Raw genomic sequence first — 16,762 nt, 5'->3', positions numbered from 1 at the left:
CAACTCCATTGTTGCCCAGGCTGGTCTCGAACTCCTGAGCTCAAGCGATCCACCCGCCTCAGCCTCCCAAAGTGCTAGGATTACAGGTGTGAGCCACTGGGCCTGGCCTTGAGTTATTTTTTAATTGAAAAAAAAAATCAAAGCTTAGGCCAGGACAATATGAAAAGTTAATTAGTTTTGTTGGCATTAATATTTGGGGACATTTTGTCAGTGCCCCTCTTTCCCACTGAGAGCCTCATTTCCACAAATGCCTCTACCATTAAAGGAAGGGGGAAGTATAATGGAATATCTGCTTCTAAATCTAGGTGCATTATTGTTGTGGGAAGTCAGGGATCCCGAACGGAGGGACCAGCTGGAGCCGTGGCAGAGGAACATAAATTGTGAAGATTTCACGGACGTTTATCAGTTCCCCAAATTCATACTTTTATAATTTCTTATGCCTGTCTTTACTTCAATCTCTTAATCCTGTTATCTTTGTAAGCTGAGAATGTACGTCACCTCAGGACCACTATTGTACAAATTGATTGTAAAACATGTGTGTTTGGACAATATGAAATCAGTGCACCTTGAAAATGAACAGAATAACAGCGATTTTAGGGAACAAGGGAAGACAACCATAAGGTGTGACCGCCTGCAGGGTCAGGCAAAAAGAGCCATATTTTTCTTGTTGCAGAGAGCCTATAAACAGATGTGCAAGTAGGAGAGATATTGCTAAATTCTTTTCGTAGCAAGGAATATAATATTAAGACCCTAGGAAAAGAATTGCATTCCTGGGGGGAGGTCTATAAACAGCTGCTCTGGGAATGTCTGTCCTATGCAGTTGAGATAAGGACTGAGACATGCCCTGGTCTCCTGCAGTACCTTCAGGCTTACTAGGATTGGGAAACCCCAGCCCTGGTAAATTTGAGGTCAGACCGGTTCTCTGCTCTTGAACCCTGTTTTCTGTTAATATGTTTATCAAGACAATACGTACACCACTGAACGTAGACCCTTATCAGGAGTTTCTGATTTTGCCCTGGTCCTGTTTCCTCAGAAGCATGTGATCCTTGCTCTGCCTTTTGTCCCTTGAAGCATGTGACCTACTCCCTGTTTGTAAACCCCTTTTGAAATCCTTAATAAAACTTGCTGGGTTTGTGGCTCAGGTGGGCCTCGTGGACCTATCAATATGTGATGTCACCCCCAGCAGCCCAGCTGTAAAATTCCTCTCTTTGTATTCTTTCTCTTTATATCTCAGACTGGCTGACACTTAGGGAAAATAGAAAGAACCTACGTTGAAACATTGGGGGCAGGTTCCCCTGATACATTATCATTCCCTTATATAAGGAAGGACTGACTGTTAACACAGCAACTGTTCTGACCAGTCTAAGCTCTTTGCTAACTTGGATCTTTGTACTGTGGTATAAGAAGATCTTCTTGGCTGGGTGCGGTGCCTCACGTATGTAATCCCAGCACTCTGGGAGGCCGAGGTGGGTGGATCATGAGGTCAGGAGATCGAGACCATCCTGGCTAACATGGTGAAACCCCATCTCTACTAAAAATACAAAAAATTAGCCAGACGTGGTGGTGGGCGCCTGTAGTCCCAGCTACTCAGGAGGCTGAGGCAGGAGAATGGTGTGAACCTGGGAGGCAGAGCTTGCAGTGAGCAGAGATTGCACCACTGCACTCCAGCCTGGGTGACAGAGCGAGACTCCATCTCAAAAAAAAAAAAAAAAAAAAAAAAAAAAAAGATGATCTTCTCCTATGAGATTTGACTTACTTGCCCTGAGATATTTTCAGCTTTTCCACATACAACTGACAGATGACATCCTGGCATCCCTGACTTGTGGTACCAGAAGTGTTGGAGAGTTGGTCTATCCTAATCTCCTAAGGCTTTCTGGAAAGGGTAAGGAGACCAGAGAGCAATACTTATATCACTCCAGCTGAAAATAGGGAGCATCCCAGAGAGGGCCCAGGCTCTGAGAACAGCCCAATTTCTGAGGTTTGTGGGACCCTAACTGTATATGCTTCACAGCCAAGGTCTAATTGCAGCATAGTCCACAAAGGCCTCATTTAAACCTAATGACAGCTGGGTGCAGTGTCTCACGCCTATAATCCTAGCACTTTGGGAGGCTGAGACGGGTGGATCACTTGAAGCCAGGAGTTCCAGAGCAGCCTGGCCATCATGGCGAAACCTCGTCTCTACTAAAAATACAAAAATTAGCCAGGGATGGGGGCGCATGCTGGTAATCCCAGCTACTCAGGAGGCTGAGGCAGGACAATCACTTGAACCTCAGAGGCAGAGGTTGCAGTGAGCCAAGACTGTGCCACTGCACTCCAGCCTGGGTGAGAGAGCGAGACTCTGTCTCAAAAAACAAAACAAAACAAAACAACCCAATGACAATTGCAAGACAAGGGCCAACATACCATCCTGCCTTTTTGTTGAGAGCTCACCTTGAAAATTTCTGCCATTTTTCGTTGCTGAGGCAATGAACAGTGGTTCTCAATCGATATGATGATTGGCAGGTCAGAGTTGATGAAGGCACTGCGATCAATGGCTTCGACCACTTCCTATGAGAGCCAAAACAGCTCATTAGAGTCCAGATATCTGTCAAGGTGGTCAGAAGGCAGGGTAGTTATAGCCACAGAAAGCATCTCAATTGTTACATGCAGCAGACTCTGGCCAAAGATGGTTTTCGTATTTTCAAATGAAGCATGAGGATAAGGCCATTTTGTAGAAAGACATTAAACTTTATAGTGAGTATTGTTTACATACTATAAGGAACAACTATCATATTGAATTTAACAAATCTATTTATATACATATACTCTCTCTGTATACATATATAGAGTATATTGCAGGTAAAAGACACTGTCCTAGTTATAGCAGCAAACATAATTAAGCATAAAATACTTTCTTGCTTATAAAGAGTTTATAATTTATTTGAGGCAATAAGACATATGTCACATATATTTATGTGTATATGTAAACACAGTTATCAACTCATGCCCATGCCAAGATGGCATACAGGAGTTTTAGGAATGCTAAATAGGAAACCAAGTTGAGGAGAAAATGCATTTTAGCCACTATTTCTACATGTAAAATAAAAAGAATATTCCTTCACAACCTGGCCACAGTTCAGAGAAAAATTATGTTACATAGCCTAAGACCCTCTGAATGAAGGTAGTAATTGCATAACTCAACTAATAAGCTACCCAGAATTTGAAACACAAATCCAGTGAGATCAGTCTTCCTGGGTGACCAATCTTCTCAGGTGGAACTGATGCTCATTACATTATAATGCTAACTATTTAACCATCTCCTAACTCCTGACATTGGCCTTTGTCAGCATGACACCAGGACAAATGACCATTAATTCCTATAGCAGGAAAATAGACCTTGCCTTTATATATCATATTACGTAAAAATTGCAACAATATTATTACATGCTAACTAATGTAAGGTAATGGTTACTAACTTGGGTTGAATGGGGAATCTAATGAGAGTTCTAGATTAACTCCAGAAAAATGAACATGTGCACATTCCACATGATACAGCAAACACTTTTGGGAAGTCTTCATTTAGACCCAGCATAAAGACCCTTGATCTAAGGTGTAATTTGGTCAAGTCACTGATTTAAATGAAGAATGAAGGCCAGGCATGGTGGCTCACGTCTGTAATCCCGGTACTTTGGGAGGCTGAGGGGCGGGCGGAGCACTTGAGGTCAGGAGTTTGAGACCAGCCTGGCCAACGTGGTGAAACCCCATCTCTACTGGAAATACAAAAATTGGCTGGGCTTGATGGTATGGGCTTGTAATCCCAGCTACTTGGGAGGCTGAGGTAGGAGAATCTCTTGAACCTCGGAGGCAGAGGTTGCAGTGAGCCAAGATGGTACCACTCTACTCCAGCCTGGATAACAGAGCGAGAACCCGTCTCAAAAAAAAAAAAAAAAAAAAAGACAAATGAAGATAATGTCTCTTTGTGATTTGATTTAAAGAAAGTTATGAAGGATTACCTTGAAGGGGATCTTGGTTGTCAGCGTATGTCCATGATAAATGATGGGCATCCCATCGTCTCCGTCCCAGCAGTCCAATTCTACACTTCGACAGCCTTGCAAAAGGACCTGTGTGATCAATGAGCGAATCCACCCCAGGTGAGCACCTGGAGATAAAGCCTCGAACTAAACCCAGCATGTAGTTCTACATATCAGGCAGTGCTCACACTCAGGACTAAAGCAGAAGGGCAAATGGTCTAAAACAAACATGGCATTTTTGCCAAAGGCCACAATTAATCTGGAGTGGGGAAGGAAGGGAACAGATTAAGGTAGAAAGAGTGTTTACCAGAGCTGAATATTAAAGGAAAGTAAAATTTGATAGCAAAACCATATGGCCATTTTCCTAGCAACTTTGGCCCCTTGAAAGGGCACATCTTCAAATTAGAGAGCCAGGCAAGTGCTCTCTATCTGGGTAGACATCAATGGAGGTGAAAATGCTGATGCCACAGCCCAGAGAAAATAAGGCCACTGAGTCCTTAATGAACTGGCTAAACATTTACAGCAAGCCAATCAGGATAAAATCACTTCCATTAAGACCCAAATTAAGCCACGATTAAACATCTTTGCTGTGAATGCATAACATGTAAGAAGAGTAGAAGCAGAGTTATCAAGGATTTGCCTGGCTATCTAATTCCAGAATAGCAACTAGAGCAGGGATGGCAAATAATCCATAAATGGTTCCTTTCTCCCATACCCACAGCGGACATCAGTAATCAAGCTAGGCACACTTGTCCTTTAAGCTTTAATATGTTAGCTCATAACCTCTTTATTAAAGTGCTCCAGAAAACACTACCAAAGAATCAGATGAGCTGATACCTATTTGTTATCCTGGATCTGAAGTGGGAAGCAGAGCTCAATACATGTGCTTGGGTTGCAACTCTATAAAGTTTGCTTGAAGCAACCTCTTCCTCCATAGATCTGTACATCATCTTAAAAAATTATTACATACTGGAATAGTGACCCAAGCCAAGAAATTGATACATCTGTAAATGTGCCTACCCACTGATTTTAGAATGCACATAACTATTTCTGTGTGACAGCAATCCATTACTGGGGCTTAGTGGCCACTAGAGTTTCTGCAACTAAGCTCAGATAGTGGAATGATTCTCATTTTAACACTTTTATATGGGATAAGTGCTATATTCTTCCTATTTTACAGCATAGTCAGTGGCCTAGAATCTCAAGGCTATCTGCTTCTTTCAGCAGCTAGAGTATCTAGAGGTGCAGTGCCTTGGGCTGGAAATTGCTATGTAAAATGGTGGCTGGAACACCAAGCTGCTTATCTCTGTGGTGCCCCTGCCAGACCAGGAGTAATGTTCAGCAACTGGCAACAGATGAGATGGCTTTTCAGCATTGAAGGACTAAAGGTCTTCACCAAAGTCTGTGTAACCTTAGATCTCCACATATGGCTAGAAGAGGAAAACCTGGGCTGGAAATTCTAGATGAGAAGAACAGGGCTTATTCTCACTTCCCATTTGCCCCATGGAGTAATGTTAAGAGGTAATTAGGAAGGGCTAAGGAAGAGTGGAGAGGGGTTAGAAATGAAGTAAGAGGGATCTACCTGCACACTAGGTTTAATCACATCTATGAGTCTATTTGAGGGGTTCTTGTGCCTTATTCAAAAGCTGTGATAGTCTCTCCTTGGGGTGTGATGTTAAGAGGTTTAAAAAGTGTTTGAAGTCAAACAGAGGAATGAAATAGAAATTAAAGCCAGGACACTGGTCCTTGTTTATTTTCCTGGGATAAATGTGGATACACACAAGTACATAAATATACATAGATATGTATATATGCACTTACACATATATGTACACGCATGTATATGTATATACCTACATATGTGTATACGAAATATATATAAGTATCTGTATTTATATGTATATTTAATTTCATTCCTATAGAATAATGGATTTCAAACTTCTTTTAACTTTGGCATTCTGTGTGCGAAGGGAGGGCCAGTATGTAAAGTGTGTAGAGGAGTAGTACATTACCTGAAATGGGGCAGCGTATGGCACCCCTCCTACTCTCTGGCTTCCTCATCTCAGTGTGGGGGGCTGAGGCTCCATGACAGAACTTCTATTTTGAAAATCACTACTCTAAGAACACATCTTCATTCATAATAAAGTTTCCTTAGATAATAGAGTTTAAAATACATATTCCCGCTAAGCAAGCTTTGGGACAAAAAATTGCCCCATGCTTTGAGGAATATCTGGACTAATCTGGAGAACAAAGAAACCTCACTGGTGCTGGGGTTATGTAAACAATACACCTGTAGTTTTCAAACCTGGACCCACGTGTGCACACAATGACACACTTATATTCCCTGCCTGGCTCCAACCGAATTGACCCTTCTTGAAAGAGTTAAGAAAAAAGGCAGAATAGATGAGGAAGCTGCAGACCATCCAGCAGAGAGGCAATGGACACGCAGATCATTGCAAGTTGGATGTTTAGGTCAAAAGGATGTACTTTTTCTAGTCTAGAGAACCTACTGAGTTTCAAAGAACATTCTGATGAATTTAATGTGTAGGGACAGTGCCTACAGTCTGTGTAGATTTTTTTCTGCATTTTTTTTTTTTGGTTACCATAGGGATAGATTGATTATTTAACAAACTGAAAAGCAAAACAAACAATATTTTGGGAATAAGTACATAGGAAGTTGCATTTTCTACTATGCTTTCCCACTACAATATATTATTTAGCAGTTAGAGAAACGATTAGATAATTTTCCCATGGGAAAATCTAATTTTAGTGGGAGTAGGTCAGACTAACTAGGATCTAAAAGCTATGAGTCTCAAACAAACACTTTCATTTTGGCCTAGAATAAAGGTTAAGTATAGATGGGGGAAAACAAAACAAAAGAAGTAAAGAAAACGACTGCTGTAGTATAGCCAGTTTTCCCACACATCATGGTTCCTCACATTTGACATGTAATAGCTTACTCTATAAGCTCTTCAAAGGAGTCTGGGGTCAGGTTTTTTTGACTTTGGGGGTTACATAAATAATTAGGTTTAATAAAAACCACATTCCAAGTGGCATTCCCTGTACCTGGCTGTAGAGTTCTACCGAGGATTCTCCTTTGAGCTGATGGCCCGTGAGGTAGGTATTGTGCGAAGATTCGATGTAATAGTATGAGAGGGGTAGCTGCAGTTCTTTAATGTTCTCCTGTGACTCATCATTTTTTGAGGCAAAATTTTCTTTATCCATCAGAAACCTAGGTGAAACAAATTTTCTTAAGACTGCATGGGAAAAATGCATCTACTCTTAAAAGATGGGCAAAAGATATTTTAAAAGTTACCTGGCAAACCCTTCAAATGACATTAGTCCCTGATGACACATACTGATGCTAGGCTCGAACTTCTGCAAGGGATTAAAAAAAAAGTGTTATTTAGGTTAAGGAAACTAAGAGGGGGAAAGAAACCACTACATCATTTTTTAAAGCTGTTCTGTTTTCATCAGGAAACATCTAAACCAAATATTTGAACTAATTTAGTAACGTAGTGGTAAGAAGTAGTTTTTAGTCCAAAAGAAAACATTTATTATATGTGAGTTTATTATATTAAGCATATTTATTTAATAGAAAAAAGGAGAGAATGAGAAAAGAAGGCTGATTTCTATGAAAACAAAGTGTATCAGTTTATCCAGGTGAAAATGGGGATAATAATAGCAGCTACCATAAAGTTGGTGAGAGGTGAACTGAGATGATTCACATAGAGCACTTAGTGCCATGCCTGTATTTAGTAAAATCATAATGAGCACTCAACAGTGTGATAGTAATCTCACAATTTTAGCATTTTCAGTGATCAAATCCAACTGCTGGACAACTAATACACTGATACCCAGTCAGGTGATAAGGGAGGTTGAAACCTAGACTCATTTGTTGCATGGAGCCACACCGCTCCTCTCTGCTGACACCCTGTAGTGTAAACCTTCACCAGCTATTGCTGGTTACTATGATAGCTTCCTAAGCAGTCTCTCTGCGTCTGTTCCTTCACCCACACAGTTTACAATGGGGCCAGAGTAACCACTTAAAATTTTGTTTTAGAGACAGGGTCTTACTATATTGCCCAGCCTGGCCTCAAACTTCTGGGCTCAGGCAATCCTTCTGCCTCAGCTTCCTGAGTAGCTGGGACTACAGGTTTGTGCCACCATGCGTGGCTCAGAGTAATCTCATAAAAAATAAATCAGCCAGGCACGGTGGCTCACGCCTGTAATCCTAGCACTTTGGGAGGCTGAGGTGGGTGGATCACGAGGTCAGGAGTTTGAGACCAGCCTGGCCAACATGGTGAAACCCCATCTCTAGTAAAAATACAAAAATTAGCTGGGCATGGTGCTGTGTGCCTGTAATCCCAGCTACTTGGGAGGCTGAGGCAGGAGAATTGCTTGAACCTGGGAGGCGGAGGTTGCAGTGAACAAAGATCGCGCCACTGCCCTCCAGCCTGGGTGACAGAGCAAGACTCTGTCTCAAAAAAAAAAAAAAAAAAAAATCAAATCATGTTACTCCCTTGCTCAAAAATTTCAGTGGTATCCCATTTCACATGGACTAAAGCCAACCTCCTTATCATGCTCTAAAAGGCCCGGATGATTGGGCCCTTGCACATCTGTCTGACACCATGCCTGCCATTCTCTGCCTGGCTTGTGCAGCTCACAGTACACCAGCTTTTTGTGGTTCCTCATAAACCCCCAGCTTGCTGCTGTCTTGGTCTTTGACCTTGTGGCTCCCTGTGGGGAATGCTCTTTCCTGAGACCGTCAAAATGGTTATTGACTTAGGGCTCAGTCCAAATGCCACCTCTTCCAAGTGGCCTTTGCTTACTCTCCTCAGCCCACCTCCTGTATCATTCCATTCCTTTACTTGACTCAGTTTTTCCCCTACCCCATTATTACCTGAAATTACATCGTATCTTTGTTGTCTGCCTCACCTTCTAGAATGTAAGCTGCATTGAGGACCAGAACTTTTATCTTATTCTCTGCTATATTCCCACCTCCTAAAACTGAGCCAGCATAGTAGGAACTAGTACATGTTCATTTAATGACTAATGAGGTTGAAAACCTAGACTAAATCTGTTGCATGTTCTAGAATAACAAGGAAAAATTATGTACCGACTCCTTATAATAGTTACTGAGTTAGAGAAAGCCTGGGACCTACATTAATATGTAATAATACACTAATAATATGTTAATATTATTACACTAATAATGTTAAAGAAGAACATATAATATGTTAAAGAAAAACATATTATGTAATAATACACTAATAATATGTTAAAGAACACTTACATACTTGTTTTTTGTTTGTTTTTTTGAGACAGGGTTTCGCTCTGTTACCCAGACTGGTGTGCGGTGGTGTGATCTTAGCTCACTGCAACCTCTGTGACTCCTGGGCTCAAGCGATTCTCGTGTCTCAGCCTCCCAGGTAGCTGGGATTATAGGCGTGGACCACCATGCCTGGCTGATTTTTCTTTTTCTTTTTTTTTTTTTTTTTGAGATGGCGTCTTGCTCTGTTGCCGAGGCTGGAGTGCAGTGGTGTGATCTCAGCTCACTGCAGTCTCTGCCTCCCGTGTTCCAGTGATTCTCCTGCTCCACTCTCCCAGGTAGCTGGGATTACAGGCACGCACCACCACACCTGGCTAATTTTTGTATTTTTAGTGGAGATGCAGTTTCACCATGTTGGCCAGGCTGGTCTTGAACTCCTGATCTCAGGTGATCCACTGGCCTCAGCCTCCCAGAGTGCTGGGATTACAGGCGTGAACCACCACGCCCAGCCCATACTTGGTATTTTGTTAAAAAACATACTTGGTATTTTGTTAAAAAAACAAAACAAGGTCGGGCGCAGTGGCTCACGCCTGTAATCCCAGCACTTTGGGAGGCCAAGGTGGGCAGATCATGAGGTCACGAGATTGAGACCATCCTGGCCAACATGGTGAAACCCCATCTCTACTAAAAATACAAAAATTAGCTGGGCGTGGTGGTGCACACCTGTAGTCCCAGCTACTCAGGAGGCTGAGGCAGGAGAATCGTTTGAACCTGGGAGGCGGAGGTTGTAGTGAGCCGAGATCGCACCACTGCACTCCAGCCTGGCCACAGCGTAAGACTCCATCTCAAAAACACCCAAAAAAAAACAAAAAAAACCACAAAACTGTATATCTGTCCCAGATTTAAAGGCTTTGGAAAGAAGTATAGAAAGAATAAACATTTAGCAGCAAATTATTAGAATAGCCAGAGGCATCACACACACATGCACACACAAAACAGGCACAAACCTGGATGATGCTGAGGATTTCATCATAAGTGCAGTGTTCTCCTTGGCAATTCACGAGGAAATCGTTGAGCTGAAGTATGCCCACCCCAAAAATGCCCAGAGATGTGCTCTCAATCCCAGTGCCATTTGTCACAATGCTTGCAGCAGCAATGGCATCAGATATCTGCCTCTGGTTGTCCGATAGCTGCTGTTTACTCTTAATGAACAACCCCAAATCCGAGACATTTCTGGTCAACAGATCTGAAACAGAATCACCACAGTACATGGACAAGATAGCCAGCATCTTTTGCAAAGTTCATTTTGGAGATAATGGTGTGGAGTTATTAAAATGGAGAAGCTCTTTACTAATGTACCTAAACAAGCCATCAAAGAAGTGTTTATTTCTGGCTTCACATAGTGATAGGAATAAAAAACAAATCAATGAATAAATAAAGGCTGAGCACGGTGGCTCATGACTGTAATCCTAGCACTTTGGGAGGCTGAGGCAGGTGCATCACCTGAGGTCTGGAGCTCAAGACCAGCCTGGCCAACATGGTGAATCCCCGTCTCTACTAGAAATACAAAAATTAGCCAGGCATGGTGGTGTGCACCTGTAGTCCCAGCCACTCGGGAGGCTGAGGCATAAGAATTGCTTGAACCCAGGAGGCGGTGGTTGCAGTGAGCCGAGATTACGCCACTGCACTCTAGCCTGGGCAACAGAGAGTCTGTCTCAAAAAAAAAAAAAAAAAAAGGAAAAGAAGACAGAGCTAGGTTGATGATCTTGATATCCCATGTGGTATTACATGGCAACTAAATGTAGGTTCAGCTGGGGACTTAGGCGAAATTCAGGCTTTGGTTTTAGGGAGTAACTACTTGCACATTTTTGTTTGTAGAGATTGAAGATATACCCTTAAAATTACAGTTTTACTGTTTAATATAAGCATTTGTGTACAGATTTTTATGTGAATATAAATTTTTCAATTCATTTGGGTAAATACCAAGTACTGTAATTGCTGGTCACATGGAAAGAATATGTTTAGCTTAGTAAGAAACTGCCACACTGTCTTCCAAAGTGGTTGTACCATTTTACATTCCCACCTGCAATGTTCCAATTGCTTCACATTCACACCAACTTTGGTATGGCCATTTTAATTTTAGCCACTTTGGAAGACAGTCTGGCAGTTTCTTATGGAGCTAAACATAGGCTTACCATATGATCCAGCAATTGCACTCTTAGGTATTTACCCAAATGATGGAAAAACTTATGCCCACACAAAAACCTGAATACAAATGTTTATAGCAGCTTTATTCATAATTGCTAAAGCTTGGAAGCAACCAAGATATACTTCAGTAGGTGAATGGATAAACAAACTGTAGTACCTCCGCAAAATGGAATGTTACCCAGGGTAAAAAGAAATGGGCTACCAAGCTGCAAAAAGCCACGGAGGAAGGAAACTTAAATGCATATTGCTAAGTGAAAGACGCCAGTCTGAAAATGCTATGTACTGTGTGATTCCAACTATATGACATTCTGGAAAAGGCAAAACTATGGAGATAATAAAAAGAGCAGTGGCTGCCAGGGATTTGGAGGGAGGTCGCGGGGGGGATGGAAAAATGAAGCATAAGGAACTTTCAGGGCAGTGAAACTGTCCTGTATGATACTGTAAAGGTGGATACATGTCATTACACATTTGTCAAAACCCATAGAATGCACAACACAAAGAGTGAATCCTAACGTTAACTATGGACTTCAGTTCATCATAATATATCAATATTAACTCAATTGTAACAAATGTACTACACTAATGCCAGATATTACTAACAGAAGAAAGTCTGTGTGGGAGAGTAGAAGAGAGTATATTGGAACTCTGTACTTTCCACTCATTTTTCCATAAACCTAAAATTGCTCTAAAAATAAAGTCTAAGCTGGGCATGGAGGCTCATGCCTAAGATCCCTGCACTTTGGGAAGCTGAGGCAGGAGGATTGCTTGAGGCTGGGAGTTTGAGAGCAGCCTGGTCAACAGAGCAAGACCCTGTCTCTACAAAAAATTACATTATTTTAAAATAACAATATTTTAAAATAAAACAAAAATAAAAAATACATGAAAATCATGATAAATAATAAAATAATAAAATATAATAAAACAAAAAATAAAGTCCAATAATTTTTGAAAAATGTAACTACTTGACTAATCCATGGTTATGGAGATTTTATGACTAAAGTTGAACAATACTTAATAGTCTTAGCTCAAGGACAACATAAACTTATAAATAATTATGAAGCAACTGCATAAAAGAGGAAAGGTTTTTGTTTTGCTATTTGTGTTTATAGTTTCCAGGAAGAACAGAAGAGGAAAATGATAGGCTGGAAATGCATAAGTGGTCAGAAAATGCATGGGTGGTGATAGTAATGGTGGTGGTGGTGAGTGAGATAGAAGAATGAGACATTCTTGTTTATACAGTAGGAAATATATCCTGGACAATCATTCAGACAGAAGTACCCTGTGGAAGGCACTAAAGACTCTGCTTGTCAAAGGGCAGGAGACTACTGCCCTGTGATTGAACACACAACTGTCTGTAGTAGGGAAGAGACTGGGGGTTCTCCACTGTGACACACACCACATACCTAGCAGACATTTGGAAATGGTCAGTGATATGGTTTGGCTGTGTCCCCACCCAAATTTCATCTTGAATTGTAGCTCCCACAATTCCATGTTGTGGAAGGGACCTGGTGGGAGGTAGTTGAATCATGGGGGCAGGTCTTTCCCATGTGAAAATGTTCTCATGACAGTGAATAAGTCTCATGAGATCTGATGGTTTTATAAAGGGGAGTTTTTCCTGCACAAGTTCTCTTGTCTGCTGCCATGTGAGACATGCCTTTCATCTTCTTCCATGATTGTGAGGCCTCCCCAGCCAGGTGGAACTGTGAGCCCCTTAAACCTCTTTTTCCTTATAAATTACCTAGTCTTGGGTATGTCTTCAGCAGCAGCATGAAAATGGACTAATACAGTCGGGAAAGGGTTTTTGGTTGTCAGAATGACTGGAGGGCTTTATTGGTTAAATAAATACATGCGCAGAACCACACAATGATGAATTTCTTTGCTCAAAATGCCAGTAGCACCTGCTCCCGCAACACCAGATGACACCTTAAAATAATTCTCTAAGTGTTGGCCGGGTGCGGTGGCTCATGCCTGTAAACTCAGCACTTTGGGAGGCTGAGGTGGCAGATCACGAGGTCAGGAGATCGAGACCATTCTGGCTAACATGGTGAAACCCTTGTCTTTATTAAAAATACAAAAAATTAGCCAGGCATGGTGGCACATGCCGGTAGTCCCAGCTACTCAGGAGGCTGAGGCAGGAGAATCAATTGAACCCGGGAGGTGGAGGTAGCAGTGAGCTGAGATTGCACCACTGCACTCCAGCCTGGGCAACAGAGTGAGACTGCATCTCAAAAAAAAAAAAAAAATTCTCTTAAGTGTTTCCCTACACAGCAGTAATAGCACACTATGTGGGACAGGCTCAGAGTTTGTGTGACTGGACCTCTGACCTTAAGTTTTAGACAGATTGATCCCAAAGGGAAATCCTAAAATGTTCAACAAACCTAGGTCAGGCTGAAGATCGCTGGTGTTTTCATCAATTGTCAGGTTGGTGTAGAGTGGGGCTGACTCAGAGCCAGATCGGTTGCAGGGCACTGCATAGACATCAAACAGATCCTTCAGGTCCTTGCGGCTCCTGACACTGAATGAGGAATGGAAAACACCTCTCATTGAGTATCTTTATAGAAATGGGGGGGCCTGAGAAAGAATAAGAAGGAAACATAAGACTGTACCTGAACGATTTGAACAGCTCAACAAATTCAACAAAACTCATGTTGCTATCTGAAACCATGAAGCTCTGAAATCCCTTCATGCCGCCTTTGATCCGCCCGTGCCAGCTACTACTGCTCCAAGCACTGCAACAAAGACAAGGCCTTCATGGGCACAAGGGCAGGCCACTGTTGTGATTCTGTCCCACCAGACTTGCTCCAATTAGCAATATGAGCAAAAGGATGAGTGCAAGTTATTTAAGATTGAAGCTATTTTCCAGTACTCTCTTTTCACATCTCTTAACCTATATTGTATCAGAGGAAATAAAACATGTTCTATGTGAAAAAGAAAACATGTTTCTAGTCTATTTAATAAGGGCCCAGGGCTGAGGTTAATATTCCTCTATTAATCAAATCAGTTCTTTGAAATTGCAGATCAATGGGCAAAATAACTCAGTGTTTCTGAAGATGTCTTTTTAAAAGAGCCCCAAATTACTCACTCTTAATCTATGGGAAATAATGCACGTTCTTTTCTATATTCTAAGTTATGGAATTACATTTAAGAAGAAACCTTTGAGTGTATTGTCCGATTCCTTTCTTAACCAGTCCTTAGATGAAAACAGAGAAGAGCTTTTAAATATTAATGGAAAATGTGAACCGGAAAAATGTTAAGAATGGAAAGGGCTGGGTGCGGTGGCTCATGCTTATAATCTCAGCAATTTGGAAGGCTGAGGTGGGAAGATTGCTTGACCCCAGGTGTTCGAAACCAGCCTGGCCAACATAGTGAGGCACTGTCTCTAATTTTAGAAAATTTAAAAAAGAATGGAAAAAAGCCAGCTTTGACTAGGATTATATTTGCACCTTCCAAGGCTGCATCTATTCAATGTAGAAATATCAGTCAACTCAGAACAGACTTACTGTTTCACAACATTTTTTATTTTCTATACTGATTTCCTGACACAATGGTATGAGAGATGTTTTGATTATGGTTTGTAGTCAAATTAATGAACAGGATCTATTTTTTAAATTATACTTTAAGTTCTAGGGTACATGTGCACAATGTACAGGTTTGTTACATATGTATACATGTGCCATGTTGGTATGCTGCACCCATTAACTCGTCCTTTACATTAAGTATATCTCCTAATGCTATCCCTCCCTCCTCCCTCCACCCCACAACAGGCCCTGGTGTGTGATACTCCCCGCCCTGTGTCCAAGTGTTCTCATTGTTCAATTCCTACCTATGAGTGAGAACACGCGGTGTTTGGTTTTCTGTCCTTGGGATAGTTTGCTGAGAATGATGGTTTCCAGCTTCATCTATGTCCCCACAAAGGACATGAAGCTCATCCTTTTTTATGGCTGCATAGTATTCCATGGTGTCTATGTGTCACATTTTCTTAATCCAGTCTATCATTGATGGACATTTGGGTTGGTTCCAAGTCTTTGCTATTGTGAATAGTGCCGCAATAAACATACATGTACATGTGTCTTTATAGCAGCATGATTTATAATCCTTTGGGTATATGCCCAGTAATGGGATGGCTGGGTCAAATGGTATTTCTAGTTCTAGAGGACCTATTTTTTTTTTGTCTTGGATTTTAAAAGTTTTTTTTGAAATATTTCAAATATATACGAAAGTATAGAGAATATCATGAAGTCTATTTTATGTATATTAAATATATAATCTAAAAACTATATATTTAAGACTATAAATATAAAATATATAGTTTGTTGAAGTGACTCTCAACCCTGCTAACAATGTTCACTCATGGAAAATTAATTTGTGCTGACATTTGAAGGTCACCTTCAGCAATGAAAGAGCACTACAAATTGATAGCTTTTTAGCATTTTGTAGTCATAGGTTGTAGGTTGTCGATCCCCAGTGTAGTGCAGGAAACATAGGGTAGAGGTGCAGGAAGAGGAAAAAGGTGACTTCATCATTTGCAGCTAAAGAAGTAAATTTCCTGTCTTGCTTCTTTCTGGTTGCAGATCCAGCTACTGTCTGTAGGAACCCATCTCCCTTTGATTCTAGGAAACTCTGTTTGTCCACTCTTTCCACTACCAGACTTAGGATTCAGTCTAGCTTTCTCCCTTAATAGCATTCAAGCTGATTTTTCCTCCTGTCTTGTGTTTTCTTTCTGTTTTAAAACACTTGAGTGGGTGCTGATCCCTGTCCTCCTGGGGTTGGCCTTCTGATCTTGCATCTGGCATGTTAATTTCTCTTTTTAAAATATTTGCCTCCCTTACTTCGTCCTTTCTTTTCCTGCTCATGAATGATTGAAATAAACGGGAAATGCCATTTAATCCAGGTTCCTTGCTGTTTACCCAGGATACTACACAGGCTGAAAGTATAATAAACAGGATTCTGATTTTTGTAACTTTTAGTTTTGTTATGAATCTAAATTTACATAAAAGTTGCAAGAGTGGTACAAAGAATTCCCATATAACCTTGACCCATGCTCACCCACTGTAGAATGTGAATGTATAAAGCATAAATTATAAGTTCATTGCTCACATTGTGAAAGAATTTTTATTTAAAAGATAATTTACTGTAGGATTCTTTTTTCTTTCTTTTTCTTTTCTGTTTCTTTTTTTTTTTTTTTTTTGAGACAAGCTCTCACTCTGTTGCCTAGGCTGGAGCGCAATGGCATGATTATGGCTCACAGCAGCCGGAACCTCCCAGGCTCAAG

The 16,762-nt window shown here is 41.1% G+C and overlaps 1 protein-coding gene across 9 annotated transcripts in view; it reads right to left on the bottom strand.

The window, feature by feature from the left end:
• PLCE1 (phospholipase C epsilon 1) overlaps window positions 1–16,762 on the bottom strand; it is a 333,932-nt gene that overhangs the window by 55,434 nt on the left and 261,736 nt on the right. For all 9 annotated transcript variants that reach the window (XM_063782032.1, XM_063782031.1, XM_063782034.1 and 6 more), the window contains 7 exons: window positions 14,097–14,219; window positions 13,869–14,005; window positions 10,290–10,528; window positions 7,327–7,388; window positions 7,077–7,242; window positions 3,993–4,100; window positions 2,431–2,547 (listed from right to left, as the gene is read on the bottom strand). In XM_063782032.1, the coding sequence (XP_063638102.1) occupies window positions 2,431–2,547; window positions 3,993–4,100; window positions 7,077–7,242; window positions 7,327–7,388; window positions 10,290–10,528; window positions 13,869–14,005; window positions 14,097–14,219 (952 nt within the window). The remainder of the gene's footprint in view (window positions 1–2,430; window positions 2,548–3,992; window positions 4,101–7,076; window positions 7,243–7,326; window positions 7,389–10,289; window positions 10,529–13,868; window positions 14,006–14,096; window positions 14,220–16,762) is intronic.

The sequence above is a fragment of the Pan troglodytes genome, chromosome 8 (assembly GCF_028858775.2).
Source record: "Pan troglodytes isolate AG18354 chromosome 8, NHGRI_mPanTro3-v2.0_pri, whole genome shotgun sequence".
Taxonomy (NCBI): Eukaryota; Metazoa; Chordata; class Mammalia; order Primates; family Hominidae; genus Pan; species Pan troglodytes.
This window is presented reverse-complemented; position numbering and strand designations above follow the sequence as displayed.